The 25,027-nt window shown below is 39.8% G+C and overlaps 1 protein-coding gene across 1 annotated transcript; it reads right to left on the minus strand.

Moving 5' to 3' along the window:
- Positions 1–2,624: 2,624 nt before the first annotated feature.
- LOC110984702 (uncharacterized) lies at positions 2,625–24,687 on the minus strand. Its single transcript, XM_022245125.2, has 11 exons — positions 24,362–24,687; positions 13,208–13,310; positions 12,345–12,461; positions 11,413–11,510; positions 11,046–11,102; positions 10,480–10,549; positions 10,213–10,257; positions 7,676–7,890; positions 6,916–6,972; positions 4,917–4,995; positions 2,625–4,463 (listed from the first exon to the last, which is right to left on the minus strand). Exons 2-11 carry the CDS (start codon positions 13,308–13,310, stop codon positions 4,045–4,047), a joined length of 1,260 nt encoding a protein of 419 aa, XP_022100817.1. The 5' UTR covers positions 24,362–24,687; the 3' UTR covers positions 2,625–4,044.
- Between the last annotated feature and the right edge of the window lie 340 nt (positions 24,688–25,027).

Below are 25,027 nucleotides of genomic sequence, written 5' to 3' on the forward strand. Positions count from 1 at the left end.
ATTCGGTCGGGAAGAAAATTTCAGCCTGCACGGTTGTTTTACGGATTCTGCATTTTGGTATGACGGTTTTTATTCTGTCTAAAACACCGTTAATGTTGCACCCACATACGTGTATTAACATAAATATCAATAAACTACAAGGAAAAATAGAATATTTCAGATTGCCTTTCAGGAGTAATAACAGAAACTCGAAGGAAATGAATGTTCTATTTACAACATGCTTTTTGGCGCCGCATAATTTGAATGGTGGAAAAGCAAAAGAACTAGGTCTAGAATCAACAAGACTTCGTGTTCAAGCAAATGGGGAAGTTGGACGGGGTCTTTGGCATGGCATCCGTAGAAATGGGGGCACGTAAACTATTTTCCCTCTCGATTAGGTCACGGTTCCGGTACTGCAATCAAGCATATGACTACGCTAATGCCGGTCCTTTGTCAATATATCACGTTTTGAAGGCAGTTTTTCTTATTTTTCGCCTGAATTCTTGCCGCCAATATTCAATTCCCACTGATTTTACACTCCCTTGCTTTGTGCACCGTACCATAATTTCACCTTTTCACCTCAAATTAACTCCGTTATTGCACCAACGGGCCTGATATTAATTTCTCATGCCATCTTTTTCAATTAAACCTACCTTGGATTTCTTGCACTTTTCCGTGCGGACATTGCATCGCTTCATGTGACGACATAAAGCCATGTCCGTAACAGGCTTCCAAGGCTAAGGCTAGTTGTAGTCTGCTGTCCATGTGTATTTCCAGTAGGAGAAGACCTAGACCTATAGATAACATATTTGGATTCAGCCTAAGAAAATAGTAGCATATAATTATTGTGAAGTACAGAAGAGTTGCGGTGTAAGTGTTCCCGTTATTGGAAAGTATGCACATCCCGCTCTACTGTGCACAATAATGGACAGCCAATTCGGTTTCCAACATCTGAAGCTGGCGCTTCTCTCTCTCTATACAGCTCTGGTGAATTGGTATGGTGTGCTCCACCATAGTCTATCAGTTAAGCTGAGTGCTTTTTTTTAATGCAGCGACCGTACGAATATTTGGAATATTTGGGAAATTCAGAAAACAACGCTTGGTATGTAATTTACATAGACTTCGAAGTTCTGAGTTCGGCCTTTTGTGATTTCACATATTACGTTACTTAATGTCGCTTGCTACACAGAGTCGGCATTAAAATAAAAGCGAGCTAACCATAAAAAGACTCGTCCGCAGATATCCATGTAAAAAGTCTGGAAATGTCATAAATATGGAGAGCAACGCCAACTTCAGACTTTGAAACCAAAATGGCTGTTCATTATGTCTGCAGTGCAGTATACAGCCGGCTATTATGTGCCAGTTGCCTATGTGTACTGACGCATAAGTCCACCATTTGATTCCAACAACTGAGACATTCATGTCACAAATTTCTCTATAATTAGTTCTGCACAAGGAGTTAATTTACTCTCCTCCGTAAATTATGAGTGACCACTTCATGAACAACAGATATGTCAAGAATTTTTAGACTGGTGCCTTGGAGCTCTTAGCTTCTTCTTGTTGGAACAGTTATGATACAGCTCAGAATGAATAACAAAAATACTCTTTACTTTATTAAATATATGTTGCTGCAGACACTAGCCACGTGTTATTTCGCCTGTTATGCGATTAGCCAATTGAACTGGTACTTTCCATAAATGGACTAACTCGTTTTGAAAATAAGTGCACGGCACTTTCTAATATCCAGTATTATCCCAATTCAATTAAAAACATTCTTTTTAGATTTTCCTGTTCATGCTTGACTTTAAAGAAGACATTAGGAAACGTGAAAATTGTCATGAGTCCCTTCGTGCCTGCCAATTCATCTCTGCTGAATAGCAGTATAAACAGATGCAATATCCAACACTGTCTTCCAAATCAACGACTGCAGACCGATCTCAAACCACGAAAGATTTATGGCGTGACACATGCAGATTTTTCATGGAATTGGTGGCTTGCCTAGCCTTAATGAAACCATAAATAAAGGCTTTGTCATTTATGAGCTGGCACAAAGGAACCGCTGGCAATTAAGCTAACATGCTGAACGTGCCATTGATAAGGATCGGAAGCACAATTATCTTCAAGGCCTCCATGGCTAAGTAGTTTCATCTCATTTCCAAGGTAACGAAAATGACAATGCACTTTACGATTAGGAAATGATCCTAACTTTTCATTTCAACACATGAATGTATAAAACTTAAAGACTCTACACTTTATGGTCGTTGTACTTTGCAACACAGAGAATGTAATTCTGTTTGAAAGTAGTATAATACACATCTTGTGTTACGGTCTTTAATCTGCATCTGGTCTTCAAAAACATGCTCAGAATTTTCAATGCTGCTTTTCTGTTCATTAAAAAGGGGATTGTTTTCGAGGAGCGTGAATTAAATACTTGGCAGTCTATATTTTCAGCCATTTTTGTTTTTTTAGGGGGGTCTTTTTTCTCTTTTTTTCCCCAATTTTATGTATATTATCCAGGTGTGGTAACTTTATTAATGTTACGATGAGGTACACGAACTGCTAACAAAAACAAGATAATGAAGCTAACTGTTTACCTTTTAACTAATTCCACGGCACTTACCTATTCACAGTCAAAACAGCATAAATTTAGTTTGTTTTCCTTCGATATTGTTTAATTTCAGCGCACCAAACTGTTACATCATCCACTGTTAAAAATCAATATTGACAATGATTATTTACAAGAGTTTTAGGTTTATCTCGCTTTCAACCTACAAGTGACACCTATTACGAATTACGTAAAGATTTTACAAGTATGATTTGCGTTATTCCATCAAATTCCATCAAATCGCCAATTTTAAAATATTAACAAATACATTGCCTTTTGCAAAGACACATAAGCCTATTCATTCGATGCTACGATAAAAAAATCCCATTCATTTTTATTCCAACAGAGCTTGCTTTTTGTCATTCACTGAAACACACACGTAGTTTATGCGAATTACTCTAAGTTTTGCGACACTCATGTAAAATTTAAATCAAGTGAAATCTTAGAACATGAGTAATCAAAATGTGTCATGCTCGACGCCCATAAATTTCCCCTGACTTGACATGACTAATTTCACACGCGCCTGAAATGATAAACATGACCAATTTTCCTTTTGTCATTTGACGAGTCGCATTACTAGACTGTCCTTCAAATGTGTCCGAAAAAGTGGAGGATGGTATTTCTACCCCTAGCCCTGAATCATCGCCGAAGGTGGCGAAGAAAAAACCACGCCTTCCGATTAGGTGTCATGCTGAATTATTTCCAACAGGGTCAAAGGTCATCGGATGGAGAGCACGGGAAACGAAGTGACTATGAAGACTTACAGTTTTCATCTCTTTCAACGTGACGTTTCAAATCGAAATCACTGGCAGATGTTATTGTTCAGCTGTGTACATGCCATTAACGGCTTGGCTTCTATCCATTTCAATTCATGTGTGAAATACAGTTGCACATTTTTTGAAAATTGACATTTTCTCCAAAATACATTCGAGCTAAAACGTTTTATCCTGGGCCGTCGACAAGCAAGCCCACATTTCATTTTCAACCTGAAAGTGATTTTAAAAGACATAACTGACCATTTTCATAAGTGACTTGCCTTTGAATTTCTGAACCGATAGAATCGGGGTAATATGCTCATTACAGGCTTCAAAGCTCATTAATGTAATAACCTGAGATTATGAACTATAAAGAGTAAAAAATATTCAAATCTCGCAGTCCTATAAGATCTTCTCTGTGACTTGTGCGCACATTCAGTTTAGTCGTTATTTTTTTCGATGTTCATTCAATCTTATAAAGAGGTCCAACGTCAATGCATATAGCAGATAAGAATAAATATTTCCTCTATAAATCCCACAATTATTTTTGGGGTCATTTTGCAAGCGACTTTCCAACGTCCGGTTGGGGAAGCAAGAGGCACACTTTGCCTGATCATAAGGATGGGCAAAAGGTTTTTATCTTGCTGAATGGGTCCTCCGATTAGGAAATTTCCTGCCAGTGGTTTTACTAGCTTTCTTTATCAGCTAAGCAGGGGGCGTGGTCGTCTTCTTCCCTTTTTGGGCTCCTTTGGTGTCTGGTCTGGCTTTCTGAGTCGCCCTACCTCGTACAAAATGTGCAATCACCATAGCAACGGCACAGATGATTCCTAGGGAGACCAGACAGACTGCTATAGCAATGCCAGCTTTCTTGGAGGAGGCTACTGGTTTCTCGTGTACATCGCCCTTTGTGGTAGACACAGTGGTCGGTGTAGGGCCTGGACCTGGTCGTGGGCGGTTGGTTTGGCCGTTGGTTGGTTTCGGGGGTTTTTCGGCAGGGGTCGGCTGCTGGACGTTTACGTTTGGTGGCCTCTTGGGAGGTGGACCAGTAATCATTGGAGGGGCTGTTGGTGGAGGGGGCATGGTCGGTACTGGTTTGGGGCAGATGGGAACATTTGCACCAGGGCCTATAACGCAAACATCACTGAAGTATTCCATGACACAAAGAAACTAACAATTGAAATTGTGAAAATATCCGATTTCTAATCTGCGCAAGGAAAGTTCATCTACAGATATTTTACATCTTCAAAATGTACATTCAATGATTTTTTAGTGATTTTTGGATCAGTGAAATAGACGCTGAAGGCAATATATGCTTTTGTAAGATACAGAACACATGACTGACCCCTGTAACATAAGAAGGAGCATCCACATTACCACTTTGTCTCTTTGTAATTATCGTTTTTAAACAATGACTGCATTAATTTATTTCTGTTTGCAGTAGCCTTAAATTGGAAAGTTGGAAACCTTGACGGTTCGTTATATAGGTTTAGCGTCACACTGTCCTAATAATGTAGAGAGGTTTAGTTCTTTCATGCTAGAAAACAACTTTTTTTCTGTTTTACAACAATTGTACTTACGTGTTATGCGGAATTTTAACTCGACTTGCAAGCCCTCGTTAAAACCGCCCTCGACGGGGTCTGTGATAAATGCTGAAATCTATCCACAAAGAACAAAAACCACACTCCACCATTGAAAAGGAAAAAATGAGGTAAAATATTTAGGAATGGAACTTAACTTTCCAACATTGTTGATCTCAGAAACAAATATAGATCTTAATTACGGAATGGTCGTATGGAGCAACTGTAAATTTAAGCAAAGAAACCATTTAAGTAATTAATTGAAAAAGTTCTCCGCAGCGTGGACTACAGGTTATCGCAATTTTACCAAGTGAGGGCGCTCTGCCTAAAAATCAATGGCCGTGTCGTAGTGACCTTTGGCTGTAACTTGATGTTGCGCAAGTGCCTATGGTAGGGGCAACAGTCGCATTCTACAGAGTAAGGTGTAATTTTAACCCGCAGTCAAGTATGTACATGTACTTTACGGAGCCCCTAAAGGGACATGCCTTGAAAACAAACTCGGAATACAAAAATAATTATAATAATTGAAATCATTTCGTGCACTCGAAATCATTTCGTGCCCTCGAAATAATTTTTTTTCGTATGCTCGAAATCATTTCGTGTACTCGAATTATACCATTTTGTGCGCTCAAAATCATTTCGTTAGCTCGAAATCATTTCGTTGGCTCGAAATAAATTACGTCTACCAGTAAGCGAACAGGACTCACTGGACAGTGGACACTTTGAATAAGGCGGGCATTCAATTTTCCTTCAAAAGAGGACATATCTGGCAGTTGTCATGTCAATGAGTATTTAATTCATTAACTAAATGAACTTGAATAATTTCTTTTTTGGTCGCTAAGGCGGGACACTCCATTTTCAAGATATCTGTTATAGAATGTGAAACATGATTTGCCCATGCACAAAGCGATTTAGGCATGGACCCATGTGGCACATGGTTAGGGCTTGTGGAAGCAAGCACAGCGTTGTGGGTTTGAATCCAACTGCTGGCTACCTGTGAATTTGAAATTAGTGAAAGATAAATTTGAAATAAACACAACATACTCATGTACGCGATTAATACATGTATACAAAAAAAGCAGAAGGAAAACTGGTTCAAAGTTAATGAACAGGTAAACACCCAACAGTACTGCAATGCAATCATATACTAAAAAAGGTGCATCTTTTAAGTAAAACAACATACACATGAAGTAATTCACAACTTGAAACCCCTTCCTCATTGAGTCTTGCTTTGCTTTTAGATCTACAAAAATCAGTCATTGTACAATCGAGTGAAACGCCTCCTTTTGATTGAAACTGTTGGAACAGGGATGCCACAGGGTCTGGTTGAGAATAACTGGAATTTAAAACACTGACTAACGCAGCTATGTAACTGAGTGTAACGTGTTATTAAAATAATTAGAAACAGGTCCCAGATCTTGTACAAGAATTTGCTTCTTATCTGAAATCTTCATATCATTTCTGTTATTTTGATATTAAATTTATGTGAACTTAGCTAAGATTCTTCTGCCTTAAGCAAGCCATAGGGCACAAGCTGCCAGACGTCCCCACATTCCATTAATGAACTCTAGAAATAATTTATTTCGAACAAAAAAACGATTTCGAGCAAACGAAATGATTTCGAGCAAACGAAATGTTTTATTTCAAGCGCACGAAATGATTTCGTACGCACGAAATATAAACTGAAATTTTATTTGAATTCCAAGTTTGTTTTCAATTTATGTCTCTTTACGGGCTCCGTAGTACTTCAAACATGGTCTTATCTACAACTGTGATCCTGAACAGCCACTATCCCATGACTTCCATACTAACACGCGTTGCTTACGCGTAGCCACAACTTACGTGCACAGCATAAAAGGTGTTCATAGGATGTCAATTCATCCAAAAGTTAGAAAAATCACACTTAATAAAAAATAAATTCAGTCAAAATAATTTGAAAACGCATTTGTGTTGTAACGTCTTCAGTCGCTAAAAATATGGTTTCAAAGTGATGTCTCACCAGCACTGAGTAGGACGAACCACGTGTCATATTACGTAACTCGGCGATTATTCTTCCCTGAAGAGTGATGAAAAATAAACAATTTCAGACAGAATTCATCAACCGCGAAATGTTGCTCATGTAGAGTTTTGAAAAGCATAGGTAAGCACAATCAAGTGTGATATAGCGGTCCCAGTAATATGACTTTTGCAGACTATAGGTTGGCTTGGAAGCAGCAGCTTGTCGTCCATGCACAAAAGGCAATCGGGAACACTAAGTACTAGGCTAACGTGATTGAACGCATTTGCTACCGTTAACTGTTGGCAAACGAACCGTATTTCCAATGATACCATCCAGAAACAGCACAAAATTTATTTTTTCTCGAAAAAACATTCCACGGGCGCAAAAATTTCACAGCTTGACTCGAATCATTATTTACTAATTTTCATGTTAGATATTTCAAAATTATTCGGCAGTCAAATTTTAGCGATTTTTGCGTAGGGTGCAACCCAGGCCCCAATACTGTTTTTACTGTAATTAATTAACTTTTATTTTTTTTATACTCAATAACAAACAGAAAACCCTACAGGGAAACGGTAGTAAAATGAACAAACAGACTGAAGTCGATGTAAAAACTACCTTTCCAAAAGATAAATGAGTTCTGAAACGCTCACGCTCAGGTTTCAATCGGAAGTATGGTTTATGGGCCTGCTAATTAAGCAGGGGTCATAGAAGAACTCTACCCTGTGGTTGAAATATTGCAAAACGATGATACACTCACGTCAGGTGACGTTGAATAGGGCATTGCCGTTATCACCTCCGGCAGGGTACCAGGCGGTGCTCTCGGCTCGGAGTACTGCAGCTTGTAAGTCGCGATTTGCCCATTGACCTGGATGGGTGGTTCCCAAGACAAGCGGGCGGTGATGAAGTCACTGTTTTCCTGTCGACACTGAGACTCAAGACGAGGCTCGATAGGCGCACTGACGTACTGGACCTCTGTACGGGATCAATAGGGGCGTGCAGATTTGGACGGTTAGTTCAAGGATCAACCATGCATCAAATCAGTCAAGTCCTGGAATTCCGCTGAGGTGGTAGTCTGAACAGTACTTAACAGTCAGACTTATCGTTTCAGTAACAAGTATCTGCATCAGGTTTGATTGAGTAAACCTTTGAAATTTTATTGTAAAATATGAATTCCTGTTCAAATCTATTTACTCTCCTCGAAAAGCATTTGCTAAAAGGAGCAAAATCCCCCCCCCCGTTATTGCCAGGAAATTAGTCATCAAGGGCCACTTTTAATCTTCTCTATTTTGTAATTACTATTCAAGGATTTTTTCCTGTTTCCACTCTGTACCACATGCATTCCTATTTATTATGGTGTACTATTTACGACACACATTTCTCTCTCTCTTTAGCCTCCCTCCAGGCAACGCAACTACACGACGCGACGGCACGATGGCTACCTTGCGTGTTGCATTTTTTGCCTCCTAAACTCGCCCCTTCCGTCGCCTGTCGCGTCGCACTGTCGTGCATCGCGTCGCCTATTACGTCGCCTGAAGCACGAGGCGACGCACGACACGACGCACGACGCGACGCGTCATGTGCTGTCGCCCTTTACTTCATGGTGTTTATAGAGGGCGCCTTTACTGTTTTCCTGCAAAGTACATGCTATTCGCTCTTTGGTGTTGATTTTTCATTGTTTTTATCTCATCGATTCATTAATTGGGATTAATTTCTGTCATTTTTTATTGAAAAAAATTATAAAAGAGTAAAACAAAATCCGAATATGTAGGAATAGCTCTCTCAAAATAAGTGGAAACCGCAAGCTCAGAATTCGTCACTCCTTAATTTCCCAGCCAATGATTTCTTTTGTTTTCTCTCATTTCTGTCCATCGCGCTTGCAAAATACACGCCCTGAGCCGCAGGCGTTGATTCTTTTTTTTCGGGGGGGGGGTTGTTTCACACATTCATCAGATTGAGTTAATTTTTGTCACATTTTATCCCCCCAAAAATGAAAACAAGAAAAAAGAAAATCCGCGTATGTAGGTGCTCTCGCATAATAAGTGTATGCCCAGAATTCGTCACTTTTTTAATTTACCCGGCTGATTCTTGTTCGAATATCCGTCGAATTTCTTTTTAAGACCGTTGATGAAGTTCCCAAATCTTTCTCTGAGGTCCATGCCGGCAGTTTCCAAGTAGTTCTCCCACTGCTCAAGACAATTTGTCTACAATTGTACGACCGCAAGTTTGAACACGGGTTTAGGTAGTTACCATCCAGCCTGCACTATATTATTACCCTCAGAATATTCAGTCTTCAGTCTTCCTCTAATTTAGTCTGCCTCGTTAACTTCATCAGCACCACACTTTCAATGATATTAGTCCGCCGGCGTGTTTCTTAATAAAACACTGCAGATCCTGCTACCGTTGTGACGGTGTCTTTTCTTCCTCTCTGTTTGGCCTCGCGCTTAATTTCTCATCAGATCCGCGTGTTGCATTTTGCAAGCACGTAATAATGATTGATGTATTGTATCTTAGAATGGATTTACAATAATTATAAGAAAAATCAGAATTAGATCAGGAAAAGCCAAAACGTTGTGGCTGGCATTAAAGTTATATATTTCCTGAAGACAATGCTATTTAGTCGCAAAGCTCTTTCTGATTACATTTGATTTAAAAAAAAAGAAAAGAGTTTTCTTCAACAACTCACTCTTAATGAAAACACAAAGTTAGAAAGAATCCAAGAAAAAGAACAACAGAATCGTGGCCTGATACCTATGGCATGTACTGTGCAAGCACGGGCCGGGGGAAGGAAATGAAAGAAAACAGTAAAGGCGCCCTCTATAAACACCATGAAGTAATGGGCGACAGCACACGACGCGTCGCGTCGTGCTTCAGGCGACTTGATGCATTACACGACGCACGACAGCGCGACGCGACGGGCGACGGAAGGGGCGACGTTTAGGCAGAAAAAACGCAACAAGGAAACGACCCAAGACAACACGACGCGACGGGCGACGGCACGACGCGACGCACGACGCAACGTAATGGCAAGAAATGGCAAGTAATGGCAAGAAGGCGACGGTTCAACCCGACGGCATGACGCAAGGGAGCCGTCGTGTCATCGCGTCGTGTAGTTGCGTCGCCTGGAGGGAGGCTAAGGAGAGAGAGAAATGTTTGTCGTAAATAGTACACCATAATTTACATTTAGGATCTAAATGCCGACTGGCTCCAGAACTGTACTCGTATAGCCAGTTGCACTACGATTTGCGACTACAGGGAGGTAGCATAGCGCCCTCTCTCTGTCAACCGCAAACTTACCGGCGGTCCTGCAGAATTCCCTGTCTGTTGTGGCCTGGAAACAATCTGTTGACCAAAGTAAAGCCAATAAATAAAAACAACATAAGTAGAATAAGTAACCACCGTTACATCATACTGTGATTAAATTTTCCTATTTTTGTAGGTGATATGTCCTTCAAAGTGAGTTTTTAATGAAGTTTTTCGGAGAGCAGCATTTCCAATTGAAAATTTAAAGTAGGCCTATTAACGATGCCAGGTTCTTGTATGGCGTTCGAAACACACACTCACCCGGAGTTCCAAATCCTTTGGAGATCCCAACAAGTGACTTGGCCATACTCGTTCCGTTAACAACGAACACCTGTCCGAAAATAATTCACTGACAGTTGAGAAAGCAATGAAACAGTTCAAGATCTTGAACGCTGCCAAATTTATTCTCCATGTCCTGCCATTTCCTTAGATACATAATACTTCCTCTCTTCTTCGCTTTGCTATAAGCTGAGCATGCACCAAAGGACATCTCCAAGACCTTTTCTAACTGAAAAAACATTCAAAAATCAATTGTTCAGCGACGATTTCTTTTCGTATATGCTTGTTTTAAATTCAAGTCGAGGGGCTTCAAATGCTCAAACCATGCTTCCAGTTATAGGAAGCATGGCCAGTTATCAGTAGGCCTACACTTCCCCCTCAGCCAACTACACTGGCTCCTGGTTTTATAAATTTTCACCTCTATTATGATTACAAAGACTTCTACTTTCCATATTCCACCGTCGCAATCCGACAATGCACGCAATTATTAGCCTAGTTTTGAACCGCAACCTTCCGGCCTTTCAGCCCAATATAATGATGTGACTTACCGTGAATTCATACAGGAAACCGAAATCCAGGCCAGTGAAGGTATGCTCCTCTGTACGCTGTAAAAACAAGATAGACAAAAACTGTTCTTGTTCGATGTTTGAAATATAACTATTTGTAAACTCAATAAGGATCTCCAGCCTCGAAATAGTTGTGGACACAGTGCATTATTTTAGCATTGTATTAGATAGCTGCAGAGAAACTTTTTCTGGACGGACACAAATACCTTAAATACCCCTCGTCGCCCGTTGTCCATCAATCCTTTCTCCTTTATTTCGCTGCTTTTAGGGAGATCTAACCTTATCGTGGTCTGGGAGCGAAAGTTGAACAATGATGAGCTTCGTTGATTACTTTTGTTTGTTTACTTACTACAAGCACTTCGTTTTCTTCAATCGAACAAAACTGGGGCTCCTCTAAGGATGGCATCCGAAGTACCCTTACAGCATAGGCTCCATCGGAACCAAGACCTATCCAGCAAAATAAAACAACATGTTGTACAGAATTGGTACCCCTTTCAGAATTATTTGTATATTGATAACAATTTAATCGCCAAGTTAACCTTTTGTTTTTCCAGGCTAATGAATGAGAATTGTTTTCCCCAATAAAATCATTTGATGAAAAACAACATACGGAAGAAAAGGAAAATCAAAACCAGGTTTACACATCTTTTCTGTATTGCTTTCAATATACCCTCAGTTAGGAGAACTCTTTTTCCCTGAATTGGTATCTGGTAACGTGCCATCGGCAAACGGTTTACAGCACCCTTAAATAAAGAGGATAAGCTCTACTCCTACCTGCTTTTTAAACTAATTTCTCAACCGAATAATCTTTTTCAAAGTATTTTGGAGTAGGCCGTTGACATATGTAGGATCATGTGAACAGGATTATTTGGGAATTTATTTTTCACCAGCTTAAATCTAAATTTCTGATTTGAGCAATCGTCATATAAGGTTGAGACTGGCACGAAAGCGAACGAGAAATGGGGACGTCAAATTTGCTTGGTTCGTTCTCGCGCTTCCTGGAAAAATGAACTGGCCCTTAGCGGTCGTGTGCAGCAGTGAATCTTCTACATGTAATGAGTTGTAAACTTGACAGTGTTTGGCATAACAAAAAAGTTAGGTCTAAAGCATTCATCATTACAGAAGCTAATGGGCCAGCTCAGCAAGACCATTCAAGAACAAACCATGCAGGCGTTTGGCCGACCTCGCGCGTGCGTATCGCTGTTACCGAATGACCCCTGACGCGCTTCATTTTGGGCGCACGCTGTTGAAAGACCAAACTACTGGCTCCTGATTGCGTACTTTCTGGTCTGTCCCAGGTGACCCGTGACGTGACGCTCCATAACTGTCGACTAGTACCCGGCTCCGTTGTATTCACTGTGGACACCTCCGCTCTTATTGAAGCTTCATTAACAACAGCTAGAGCACAAACATTAGGTGAATAGTTGGGTGAATAACCATGGCCATCAAAAATAACTAGGGCCTAAAAGATCTAATTTAAAATGGGTAAACCAATTCAACTGAATTATTACAAGAAATTTCTAAGACTGTGTGCTGACCTGTTTTCTCTTGGGATCAAAAGGACTTCTAGAGGTTCAAATAAAAATGTTGGTATTATAACCACAGCAGCGATTAAATTTGGACCTTCGCAGTTATTTTAATGACCATTCAGAAAAACTGGCTAAATTGTCATTCGGACAAATAAACCGCCTGTTCATAAACCTTGTACATTTGGTGACAAATGGTTCCTGTCAGTACATTGCATATTTGGACGGATGGCTTGGTCGTCTTTATCGTCTATAGGCCTACATCAGGCAGTAGAAGTTGGCAATAGCACAGTCGGCACTGATGCAAAGAATACGACGAGCAATCGTGTACACCAAACACCCGACCGATCTACAGCTATGACCTGCACGAGATTTTCTCACGTCAAAAATGATTATGGAGACGCTGCCCAAGATTGACATGGCTTACAATGGATAGTTATCCACACCCACGATAAAAGTATCACGGACACTGTTTTAGCTTTCCTTGTCGTCTCAACTAATTCTTCCTTTCCTGCGGATCTTCGCTCCAACGCGGCCTTTAGGCAATAACTCAGATAAGACATCGCTCTGTGATATCCCCACTGATGTCACTTAGCTGGCCAATGTACATGTACTTACGCGAAAAAAGCCAGCATTTGGCAATAGCTCGTTGCGCATGAACTCCACAAGCTGATAACCACAGCAGTACCACCGGGATGAAGATGCTACGTTGAGGAGACATCTGTATTTTAATGAAAATAGAAAAAAAAAACAAATGAGGCAAAAAATGCAAAAGACAGTTATCAAAGTCGCAAATACTGACCGATGCACTTCCTTCTATTTTATGGCCAGAGTTGTAGAGTTCGCAATATCAGTTCGAAAACTGTTCCAATAATTGTTCCTAAATTAAAAATTCATCAGTTTGGAGTTCTCTAAACGATGGTGTCCTCATTTTTTGTTCTTCCATCCCTCTTCAATGGTAGGCCTAAACGTGAGAGTTTATTGTCGATGTCAGTGCTATCATGTGGTTTTTCTTTTTTTTTGGGGGGGGGGGGGCTAAACCCTTCCCACCTGACTCCACCTTTGGGCTCTCGCTACTAGTCTTGCACTTTGGGCGTAAAAAAGCAAAACAAACTTCAGCATTTTGGTGGGCTAAACCAAAATTTGGGGGGGGGGCTAAAGCGCCTGTGGTCATGAGTGTTCTATGACAGAGGGAAGACAATAGTGATATTTGTCTGGATTCCCGACGTCAAAAGATTACGATCCATCACAATAACAGACACGTTACTAGCCTAGGGTGCCAGACGAGCAGTACTCTAATCATTGATTGAGTGCAGCTTGCAATTGCTTTGCGTTTCATTTCACAGCGCAGTCGCGATACTCTATTATCTGAAAGGCCCCAACTATAACCAGTGAACCAAATCTAAAGAATAACGATCCTAAACTAGACTTAAAGACCCGAAAGATTCGTGGTTTTCCATGTTTATATTATATACGACCAATATTTCAAATGAAAAATAGTTCACGTCATGACGGTATCCCGTTGCGATAACTACGACACATAGATTATTCCACATGATACGAAGCTTTCACGAGTTATGAAGAAAACATACCCCGTGCAGACGTCGATGACTCAGTAACAGACCCCGTGCAGAGGTCGATGACTCAGTAACTAACAACAAACAGACAGTACTTAAAAAGAAACAGGTGGAACAAACGGACGATCATGTCTGAGCCAAACTAGCCGAATGGTACTTCCGTACACACAACGATTTTTTTGTCTTCATGGTAATGATGTCACTAAGGGAAGGTATTGGAGCGTGGGTACACGCGGGTTTCCCACTCGTTCCCCACCTCCTTTCTGAGCGGAACCCTGCTCAGAAATGAGAGAAGGAAAAACCCTGCTGATAGTCGGCCTACGTCAGTCTGTACCTTTCACTCTATGAGAATGAGGTTGTTCAGATCCTTACGCGCCCCCTTCTCGAAAATAAGGGCCTTCAAGTGACCCTCTGCAGAACCCAATTAGTCATGATTGCAAAAGCGATCGTTAGAACTGAATTCATACAATTACTGAATCCCTTTTGGCGAATTTAAACCAGATCCTTTAAGATACCCCGCTCAGTGCTAGTGTAACAATCTCCAAATCAGAATTTGCAGGAGTCCGAAAGTTTCATAATTCTTGTAGCTTGCATTAATCACCTCTCAACCGAGATCAAGCCGGGCACTAGACGCCGGTGTAAGATACTGCAGAAACACAAGCAAGAATTACATTGTTTTTTCAACTAGCCAAGTTTAACACACCCTGTTAAGTTACATTATGACAGCATAGGCCTACACCCACCTCATACACAGACTGACGATGTTTTGTATACAAATCTGGCATTTGGCTAAGAGGCAAGTTTTATGACGGCAGTTTCCTAAGTCCCATTACTGACTACTGAGGACACACCCCGACGTTTCCTCAACTACTTGTTCCTTGTCATAAATAAGTCTTAATTGAATCATTTTTTTAGGTGTATAGGTCACAGACATTAGTTTCTTGCAAGCCAGGCTTTGACTGAACTTCATGGGGTCAGGCGAAGAGGATACTTCCATTTTTTCCGAAAAAGAAACTAATTCCGAAGGGAAATTCTGTGTAAGTTACAAAAGTAATGTGCAACACTGCAGTCTAAGATCTTCAAAGGAGTTTGTGGCATTTTGAAAAATACAATGACACGTATATTTGTAATCATCGAAGCTGTAATGATTGTTTTCCAATCGCATCTCTTTGATTATTTTGACAAAAATTTTGGACAGACAAGACGAAATGAAACAAAACACGACAGAACTTGAAATAAAACATTTTCGAACGTTTCTCACCCGAGGTACACAATGAACGTGTCTTGTTCTAATGCAAGGACCATACGAATGACGACATGAACAAATATGAACATAAAACTGCAACAGAAACCCTTTATTCGATGGCACTGAAACTGAAAAATAATAGTGAAAGTTTTTTACATTGCAGTTTGGGATGACGTTGATATGGAAAACAATCATGGTTCTTTAAGGGATTTATGTTATGACTACGGCCCTACTCAGCAAGTGTCAGTCCGATGGCTGATAGTCTCAACAAAGAACCTGCCGATGTATGTTGATCGACCTTCACACAAGGAGATGACCGATGATCCATTGTCTTCCTCACTTCGACACCGGACAGCTCTGACCACTTGAAAATCAACTTGAAGTAAGGTTCACCTATTAACAGCATTGTCCTACTAATGGGCCACAAGGCGCCCGAGTAGCAACTGCGTAACCACAAATACAAGCAAGATTTCGGTATTTCCCTTAATGGTATAAACACTTGGCAAGATGAGTTTACAAGAGGTGACTTCATGGACTTTGATCAGGTTCCCCGTGTGAACCTCAAGAGATGCATGCTCTTTTAATGTTAGTTTCCGAACCCAAATCCTGAAACGCGACCGTCGGACTTGTTAGTAGGCCTACTTGGCCTTGATAACCATAACCTGGTCGTGCCGTGTTTGGTTTGACATTGACTCGCTGGCACAAATCCAAAGCACAGCCCGCTGCATGTCATGCAGCGCGTGTAAGTTTTGAAATGTTTTAATTAATTCAAAATCGTTTTGGGATGTGTGCAGAAACTGAGCCCTCTCAAGAGTCGCAAATTTCCTTTATACTTGCATGTCCCTTCGGGGATACCATAGATTACAGTTGTATCTCGGTAAAAAAATCTCTAGATACATGCCACATTCCGTATTCAAGAAGTTCCCCTGAACATGCTTTTTGTCAGGGCGTAAACATTCCTAGGTGACAAGGAGAGGTCGCATAAATGAAGAGACTTGTAAGAAATAATCGACAATCCCAATGGGCGATTAAGAATCGGTCATTTGGCTTCAGTTATATTTTGATCTAGTAACTATATCAGCATGAGTAAAATAATCCAAAAGGAACTTTGAATGAGTAAACAAAACAGGGAAGCGAACGCTCTCAGGGTTCTTGCATCTGCTTCTAAGGAAGCAGGTTAACAAGTCAGACCCAAACCTGACAGAACAACTCGAACTCAAAATCAGACCTACTCGAACTTAGACCGACACTAACTTAGACCAGATCAAATTGACCTTAAAATATGTAATAAATCAAAGCAAAATTCATTTTTGAATCAAGATCCGCAAACCAAATTTTAGCCTATTCCATTTTAAAGCATAAAGAAGTCTACAGTTTGTTTTACATGAAACACGTGCTTTTGAAGGAAAACTGCAGCATTGATAATTGAGATTAGAGAAAAGTTTTACTTATAAAAGTCCAAACCTAGTCACTTTAAGCCAACCCAATTTTTTCAGGAAACAAAAAAAATTACATTTTCTAATTTGGTACTGTATAAGGATAAATGTATAGGGGTGATCGTACAGGCTTCCATGGAATAGTTGGTTGAATTATGACGTCATAGTTCTCATGTAAGTCAGAAAAGCTTCGGATCTATGTAACTAGCTAGATGTGGCTGAGAGTGTCGAAATTTTTATAATGTCTCACATCGACAAAACCTGTAGTTCGAGCAACCGTCTGAAGGCTCTGCCTTTTTTTGTGACGTCAGTTCAAGTCATTGGGAACCACGTATAAGCACCCCCCGCAAACATTTGCCATGTTGCAAATTGAAGCTAAGACCAAGGAAATAAGATAATTGGGCCCTTGAAGTGATCCATAACAAAATGTTCTTCGCCTGATCTTCTCCCTTTCTCCGAACCTTAAACGAGAACTCAGTTTACCTTGCAGCATGATGATGCAGTAATCTTAAGTTAATAGTTGCCTTGGTAACAAATCAGCGTCTTCGATGAAAGGCACAAAGGATCAGGAAGTGTCTTATTATACCCTGCTCCATTTTAAGCCGAAATTAACAACGGTTTCTCATGTTCGATAATTCAAGTTCCTTGACTAGGAGCGAAAACTTGTTCACTTGCCAGTTGAATGCCTGTTTGACGTCGTTGATGAGTGGTTAAAAAAGCTCTAGGATAGTTTCTAAATTCCAGTGGCAAATCGCGAGAACATTCTTCTCATCAGAATGTTCGATGAATAGGCTTTAGACGCCTCAATACACCGATACATATTCGGTCATAGTCTTTTAAAGATTCTATGCAATAGTTTTTTTAACTTTTACAATCGACTTCATTTTTCAATTTTTGAGACTTTAAAGGTACTTCAGCTAATTTGGTTTTTAGGTTTTATACGCTAATTTTAATGGGTGAAACTTTTTACGTCAAACTGGACTTTTTTTTAAATGTTGTTGTCCCAACTTTCCTTTTCTTGGATAACACAGTGTTGCTTAAGCACACGGCAGTAAGTCAAAGAATAACCCTTTTTAGGAAATGTTTTAAATAAGTAAAATGTTGGATAACACAGTGTTGCTTAAGCACACGGCAGTAAGTCAACGAATAACCCTTTCTAGGAAATGTTTTAAATAAGTGAATGTTGGTTAACACAGTGTTGCTTAAGCACACGGCAGTAAGTCAACGAATAACCCTTTCTAGGAAATGTTTTAAATAAGTGAATGTTGGTTCACAATTTGAACAGAAAACTGTGCAAACTGAAATATGTCTCCCCTGAACGACATCACATTTACAGCGCCCTCAGTTGTCTTGAAAAGTAAGGAAAATTTAAATTGTTTACAAGTGCATTTGTCGATACACTTAAACTCAGTTTTCATACGCAAAAAGCGCAAAAAGATTGTCTTAGAAAAGTTCATTACACTGAACTTTTAAATCTCAAATCCTTTTCAAAATCCTAACAAATACTTTCATCTATGATACAGTGGCCTTGATCTGCAAGGCCTAGTATTTTTCAAAACTGTAGATTGTGACCGTGTTTTTGTTTTCAGAGTCAACTTCCAAATTAGTCCTTCAATAGTCCTTCATGTGGACGAAGGGGGCTATTTCGTCTGCTCTGTTCAGGAATGTAGTTTTGATGAGCATTCACACTGAAAACCACGCCCAGTTTCAAAGTCGCTATTTGATAAACAATAGTTCATTCCTCAAACAACCGTCATCCGTCCCTTATGCAAGAAACTGTAAGACAGATTGTGAAAGATTGCGATCTGCCACACTTATGCTCATATCCCTCCACGGTATAGAATGCATGAGAAGTCATGCGTAGAATGAATAACACTCCCCTACTTTGTAACAAGGCATCATCCTAATTATCATTATCACGGTGTTTGCATTCATTTTGTTTCGTTTTTAAAGCTGGTTTCATTCGTTCATGGTAATTTTAATGTACTGTTTTTATGTACTTTTTGTACTTTTTTCTCTGTAGGTGTCAATAATGTATTCAATGTACACGTAGTTCACTTCTAACATTAGTTTATACAAAAGAATCATGATTATCTAAAATGGACTTACAAAGTAATTCCATGTACATGTATCTCTTTAATTGTCTTCTGATCTTCTTTTGCTGGAACTTTAATTACAGTCTAAATTGAGTATGGAAGGAGGCGGTAACGCCATGGAAATTGGTCTTTATTCTTAAGCTGTGTGGTTCCGAGAAAAATAAGTTATTTCAACTCGAGGAACGGAGATGAACAGAGATGTGATAAGTAGATAATGTTGCACGGTGCTCTTATTCATGAGGATCGACTGTATTATCTTCTAAAATCCAGACAACTCCAAAATAGAGATTAATTTCCATGGTGTTGCCGCAAACTTTCCATAATTTGTTCATATCTCAAACTCACCAATCTACTTTACATGCTAAATGGGACGAACAAGTCCAAATGTAGATTATTTATCAACTGCAAACAACTCCTAAGTATGATATATCGTTTCCCTCAACTCAATTAGGCATTCAGCAGTAACCGATAACCCAAATGCTTGTGCGTACACTGTTCCTAGGCACCGCTTTTATTTCTTAACTGCCTTAATTACACGCCAAGGTTCTACTGCGCAGTTTTCGTTTCCGCTGTATTTTGGAACTATCCAGTTTACCACATGCACTATATCACAACTCCACCGACTTATATTCCTCTGAGAATCAAAACAACTCAGAGAATTAAAAAGGAATTATAATTTCAAAGAAAAAACAGAATTATGAAGCAACAGCACGCAAAAAACCAACACTACTCGTTCCCATTTTGTCATGTATTTTGCCATTCATCGGCATATAAAATTCAACAGAAGTTCAATACAGGTTTTAGTAAACAGAACAAGTACTTGAGGTAAAGGATTACCCAAAATGGATTCATGGAGAGGTAAATTCTGCAGTAAAATCCTTCAGGGAGTCACAATTAAACCACTTCATAATTAAATGGTTTATACTAGTAGTAGCTCCAATTATCTTTGAATAGCACACTCACTGACTTACTGCTGTCATGTACCTCGGTCATACGGATTCTGATGTCACTGGACACAGTTTAATATCATGGGGTGTGGCAATAGAAATTACGGTCAACCAACGAAATAAAACCTGTAATTGTTTTTCAAACATTAGTTTTGGAAATGCGTTTGATGGACATTTCAGTTTAAGGTTTAAAAGCAACCTCAACTCAAAAATAATTCATTTAATGAATTTCATCTATACACAAGTACACTTTTTTACACTTCGTTTTTAATTCACAAGTGCATTTACGTGAGAATGACACTTGATGTAAAATTTCTGTTATAAATGAACAATAAAGTTTAAACTAATGTGTGCTCAGCGAAGCAAACTCAAGATTTGTGGAACCTCAAAAAATATATATAATGATACAAATAAAATTGGTGTATATTACCCGTAAACATGGGTACTTTTGGGGTTGGCCTTTCGTTCCATAGAGAACCTGGACCAACAGATCGAGTGCCCTGTTGTATCTACCTGCCAAATCTCACGAGATCACGGCTTAGTCAGAGCTCTGACAGCCCCCCTCACGAGGCCTAACTAGCTCGGGCAAATTGCCAGGTTTAAGACGCGTTGAGACAACAAGCCCTGCTGACGACATCATAATCGGCCATTATGGAATGGTGTTATTGTTTTCATTGATCATTAAGATTATTCTGGTCAAGGAAAATGACTGGGGTGTGTAGGCCTATAAAGGAGCGCCTTGAAGGCAAAATAAATTAAATACGAAATAAATTATGTTTAGCAACATTCACCATATTTCACAACTCTTGCACTACGGGTAGGTGTCTTCTTGCCGTTCGTAAAATTTAAAATAATTGACACCAGAATGTTTGTGAAAAGGGCAAATCCGAAGGATTGACGTCTCATGAATCAAAATCTGCATGAGAATGTGGCGACTGCATGGTAACTAAAAAGAAAACTATAGATTTCGTTTTGGTTGTTTAGATTTTGGTGCCGTTGTAAGAACACAGAATATAGGGGTATCGCACCGAGTGAAGATGCTAGTGGCAAAACCCCCACCTTATTGGGTGCCTGGCACAAGTCGTAAGGACGGAGGAAATCAGACAAAAATTCCCCCACGACTACGCGCTTGCTTTAGTGACCTTTAAGCCTGGGACCACTTTGAGCCATATCGTTATATTTTCATGATAATAAAAAGCAAATGAACATAGATTTTAAAAGCGGTGTTCAATATTTGAAATATTTGAGGGTATCTCACTGAATTGAAATCTATACCCTTCGCTTCACCCTTCCAACCCATTTTTATTGCCTCGCAGTGCATTTTTTAAACATTTGTGGATACTGTGCCACGATTTGTAGCCACGTCATAAGACTAGTTTCTTGTCCCCATCATCGGATCTGGCTTGATCGCTCAACTGTCACCAATTAATCACAATATTAACGTCTCAGTTCAGCAGACACGGTTATTCAAAACTCAACTAGCAAGACTGCTATCCATTATAGCAACCCGTCTAGTTTCGCAAAATTCACAGACAGAAGTGTAACCTTTCTCAAAAGTGCCAGTAAAGGTCAACTACCCCATGTGCTGGCAGGAGGCAGCTTGGTTTTACGTCTGGGATGTTTTCAGGAGGGCAGAGCAGGTGTTTTAAAGTTCCTCATTCTAATGAGGAATCTCAAGACGACCGCCTCAACAATTTATCACGACCCTTGGGATTCGAGGGAGGTAGGTATATTATACTCGAGGGACGCCTCTTTCAAGAAATCATTCATCTCAGAAGATCAATTAATAGTCTGAAAACACCAACCTGCTCTAAATCTCGCTGAATATCACATTCACATTTTATTAATTGGTTTCTGAACGGGTTGGCTGGTTCTGATAACGCTAGCTAAAGTATAAAGGAATTGTATAAGGGGAATTAAAACGACGTGCTACTACCCTCACAGTATTTCCTCGGCAAACAACACATCTTGAAGTATAGCTTCTTAATAGCCATAAGTTTTAACAGAGTTAATGAATGTGCTGACCAGCACCGCGTACAAGCCATTTTCATGTATGAGATTGATAGTTAACTTCCCATTCCCTTGGGCTGGGTCGTCGCTGAATGGTTTCTTACACCATGGCATGACAGGGAATGGGTTAAACAATCCGATCTACACTTTGCTACAAAAGGTTCATTTGACGTCACTCCTTGAGATGTTTCTCTTTTTGAGCTATTTTTACACCAAAATAAAAAACAACTCTTGTACTTTAAAACTCCCGAAAACACTGGTGTCATCGTCGGTAAACAAGTAAACACTCTACTCTATGACACATTTTTCTGAACATTAAACAAAAAACGCACAATCAGTCATCGCAAACTGCACCACCCTCTCCACACGTGGAACACTAAATCAAAAATGTCTATATTCTATTTTTTAAAAGTAATATAAAGACTGTATCTTTAATGGCCTCGTCAACTTCAACCATGCCTATCGATATTATATACGTTCGAGTGAAAAGGTCTTAGTGTAGTTTATGATATTTCTGTTGGTCTTTAAATCAATGTTCTGTTTATGAAAACGAAGAATTTTTTTTACTAATGGACTCTGAATGGTAATTACCCAACCTGACGGCGTGAAGTGATGGGCTGATAGGTTCAAATTGCACAGCCAAGGCCAAATACGACAGCATTAATTTACGAAAAAATAATGGCACAATGTCCACGTGCGAATGATACATAATCCTACACAAAATACGGTTCCCGATTGTTCGGATACTTTTATAGCCGAATGGCACACAAAGCATTGATTGTACCACTTTGTCAACACCTCCAACTTACCTGCATTAGTAATTAAACAGTAACCTTTAAAATAAATAGCATCCAAAATGCGCGAATATGTTATATAATTATTTAGGAAGGGAGTGGACATTGTATTTTCTATTATGTAAACAGAAACATCTCAGTTACAATGACTCATAATCGAAGCAGTAAAAGTCTTCAATATGCTTTGATATAATTTTTAAATTGTACAATGTCAACATGATGTAAATAAATGCATAACAAATTAGCAAGCTCGAAATGAACTCTGTCGAGATAGGGGACGGCCTTATGAGTAAGGCCTTTATTTTTTAATAACGTTAAAGAAGGGAAAACACGCTGCCATATCGTCATATGGTTTGATATTCTACGGAAGGAAGTCAGGCCAGCAAAGTGTAAGCATATGGCGCATTGTGCGAGGCACGTTCGCGTTCCTACACCGGTAGTGATAAACGATGTGTTGTCGGTGATAGGGGGGGAAGCGAATGTGTTTCCTTTGCACCGCTGGAATAACATTGACATTAGACGAGGAGCATTCAGATTTTAGAATAAGCATACAAAGCCTCTGGTGTCAAATGGTGCCATATGAAGAATGCACCTGCGCGATAATTGAGCTCTATGCGTGGAGTATCCAGTTATTTTTCATTTCATGCACGAGCTCGTGCAAACTTTTTCCTGAACGCAAATCTATCATCTTAATTACCTGACTGTCTTCTCAACCCAGACTTCATTTCGTAACACCCATTATACATCCCTAACCTCACCCTGTTTGCTCTGATATCTTGCTCAAGAAGTCCGAGCACATTATCATAATAATAAGCATTTTCTTTTATATAAAATAACGACAGAACAATCTTTTGTTGGCTTTCACTAACTAATTATTTCAACTTACATTAAATTATTCGGGAGTGACGACATTATCAGTGACGTTGAAACAGCGGATTTTTTCCCTTTCATCGCATGCATTTGCAGGAAAAAGTACAAAAGCAGAATTTCTCAATCGCGGAGTTCACCACACAGGAATTTGTCTTCGGTCAGTTAGGGCACCGTTGAATTGAAAGTACCTCGTAACTCTTTGAAATTATTTCAGACTCCATCCCAATCGAATATTGATTTGAAAGTTTTCGTTTTCGCAAAGTGCAGCTGGGTGAATACGCGTTTCCAGATTGTCTTTTAACTTTCTTAATAACACAGTTGGTTTTTTTGAACCAAGGTTTAGAGTTACAAACATAGCCTGCACACTATTTGAGAAATAATCTACACAAAGTCTGTGACTACATGTACATGTTGTGAAAACTAGAATTTGGATGTGCTTGCGTTTAGCACATTAAAACCCGAAAACACCTCTAATCGAAAGGTCGTTTGTATCCCCATTCGTACGAAAAACAATTTGCATAGGTTTTCGCCTTTCCTTTCCTAGTTTTTTTTTATTTTTTCAATCCTGCCCAATTTCGTTTTGCTCGTGAACATCTGAGGTCAACAGTTCCCTTCAGGTCCGCAGAAATGTGACATGTCTGTGCGGTGGTTATTTCGAGGGTCCACTTACCGTGGTTCTGAATCGATAACAGTGAGGAATACCGACAGAAACCCCAGGACACTATACAGTGACAGAGGAAAAAATAGAGAAACCATGGGTTGGAAGAGAGGGAACGGGGGTCTAGAATTTACCTACCTGTTCGATGAGAAGAGCTCGATATCATAGATTTGAGGCTGGCTGACGAGCTACCACGGTCCACAGGGCAGGCGAGCTGTCAGCCCCGCTGAGTAATCACGAGTGGACGACACTAAGGAAATCCAACCCCCCGGAACGCACGAGCAAGGCAGACCCTAGAACAGCATGGACAAGCAGCAAGGCGTGTAAGTGCTCGTATGACGGCGAAATGTATCGAATGAGGCGTGTGAGTGTGTGTGCACGATTCCAGCTGGAGACAGACCAAAGCCTCATAACCCGCCAATCAGAGTGAAAGCTTCGGTAGTTAATCCGTTAAGGTCCGTCTGTTGGAGAAAGACTATACAGCTATCATACAGAGAACCGTTACAAATGATTCATGGATCTGGGACGGCGAAGGGATTTGGTTTCTTTACAAGGGTCATTTCCTAAACGAGTCTAGACGCCAAAGGTATTTAACTTGAAAAGTTATCAAGAACAAAAAAATCAAAATCACTTAGATTGGTAATAAGTCTAATGGCCAAAAGGATGACTTTTTATGAGAAATATGATTTTCATGAATAATTTATTCACGAGTTGACTCAGATTTTCAGAGGAGATGTAGTAATGTGAGTCCCCTTTTCAAGGGAGGTTTGAAACTCTCGGGCCAGCTTACACCTCAAGCAGTGA

Source organism: Acanthaster planci, linkage group LG05 (assembly GCF_054643075.1).
Source record: "Acanthaster planci isolate LZ-2023a linkage group LG05, COTS_SCS, whole genome shotgun sequence".
NCBI classification, from domain to species: Eukaryota; Metazoa; Echinodermata; class Asteroidea; order Valvatida; family Acanthasteridae; genus Acanthaster; species Acanthaster planci.

Coding starts and splice junctions, on each gene's coding strand:
- LOC110984702 (XM_022245125.2), bottom strand. CDS start 13,310: ATGTCTCCTCAACGTAGCATCTTCATCCCGGTGGTACTGCTGTGGTTA. Junction 11,511..12,344: donor CACCTGGGACAGACCAGAAA/GTACGCAATCAG, acceptor TTTGCTGGATAG/GTCTTGGTTCCGATGGAGCC. Junction 6,973..7,675: donor CCTATTCAACGTCACCTGAC/GTGAGTGTATCA, acceptor ATCACTCTTCAG/GGAAGAATAATCGCCGAGTT.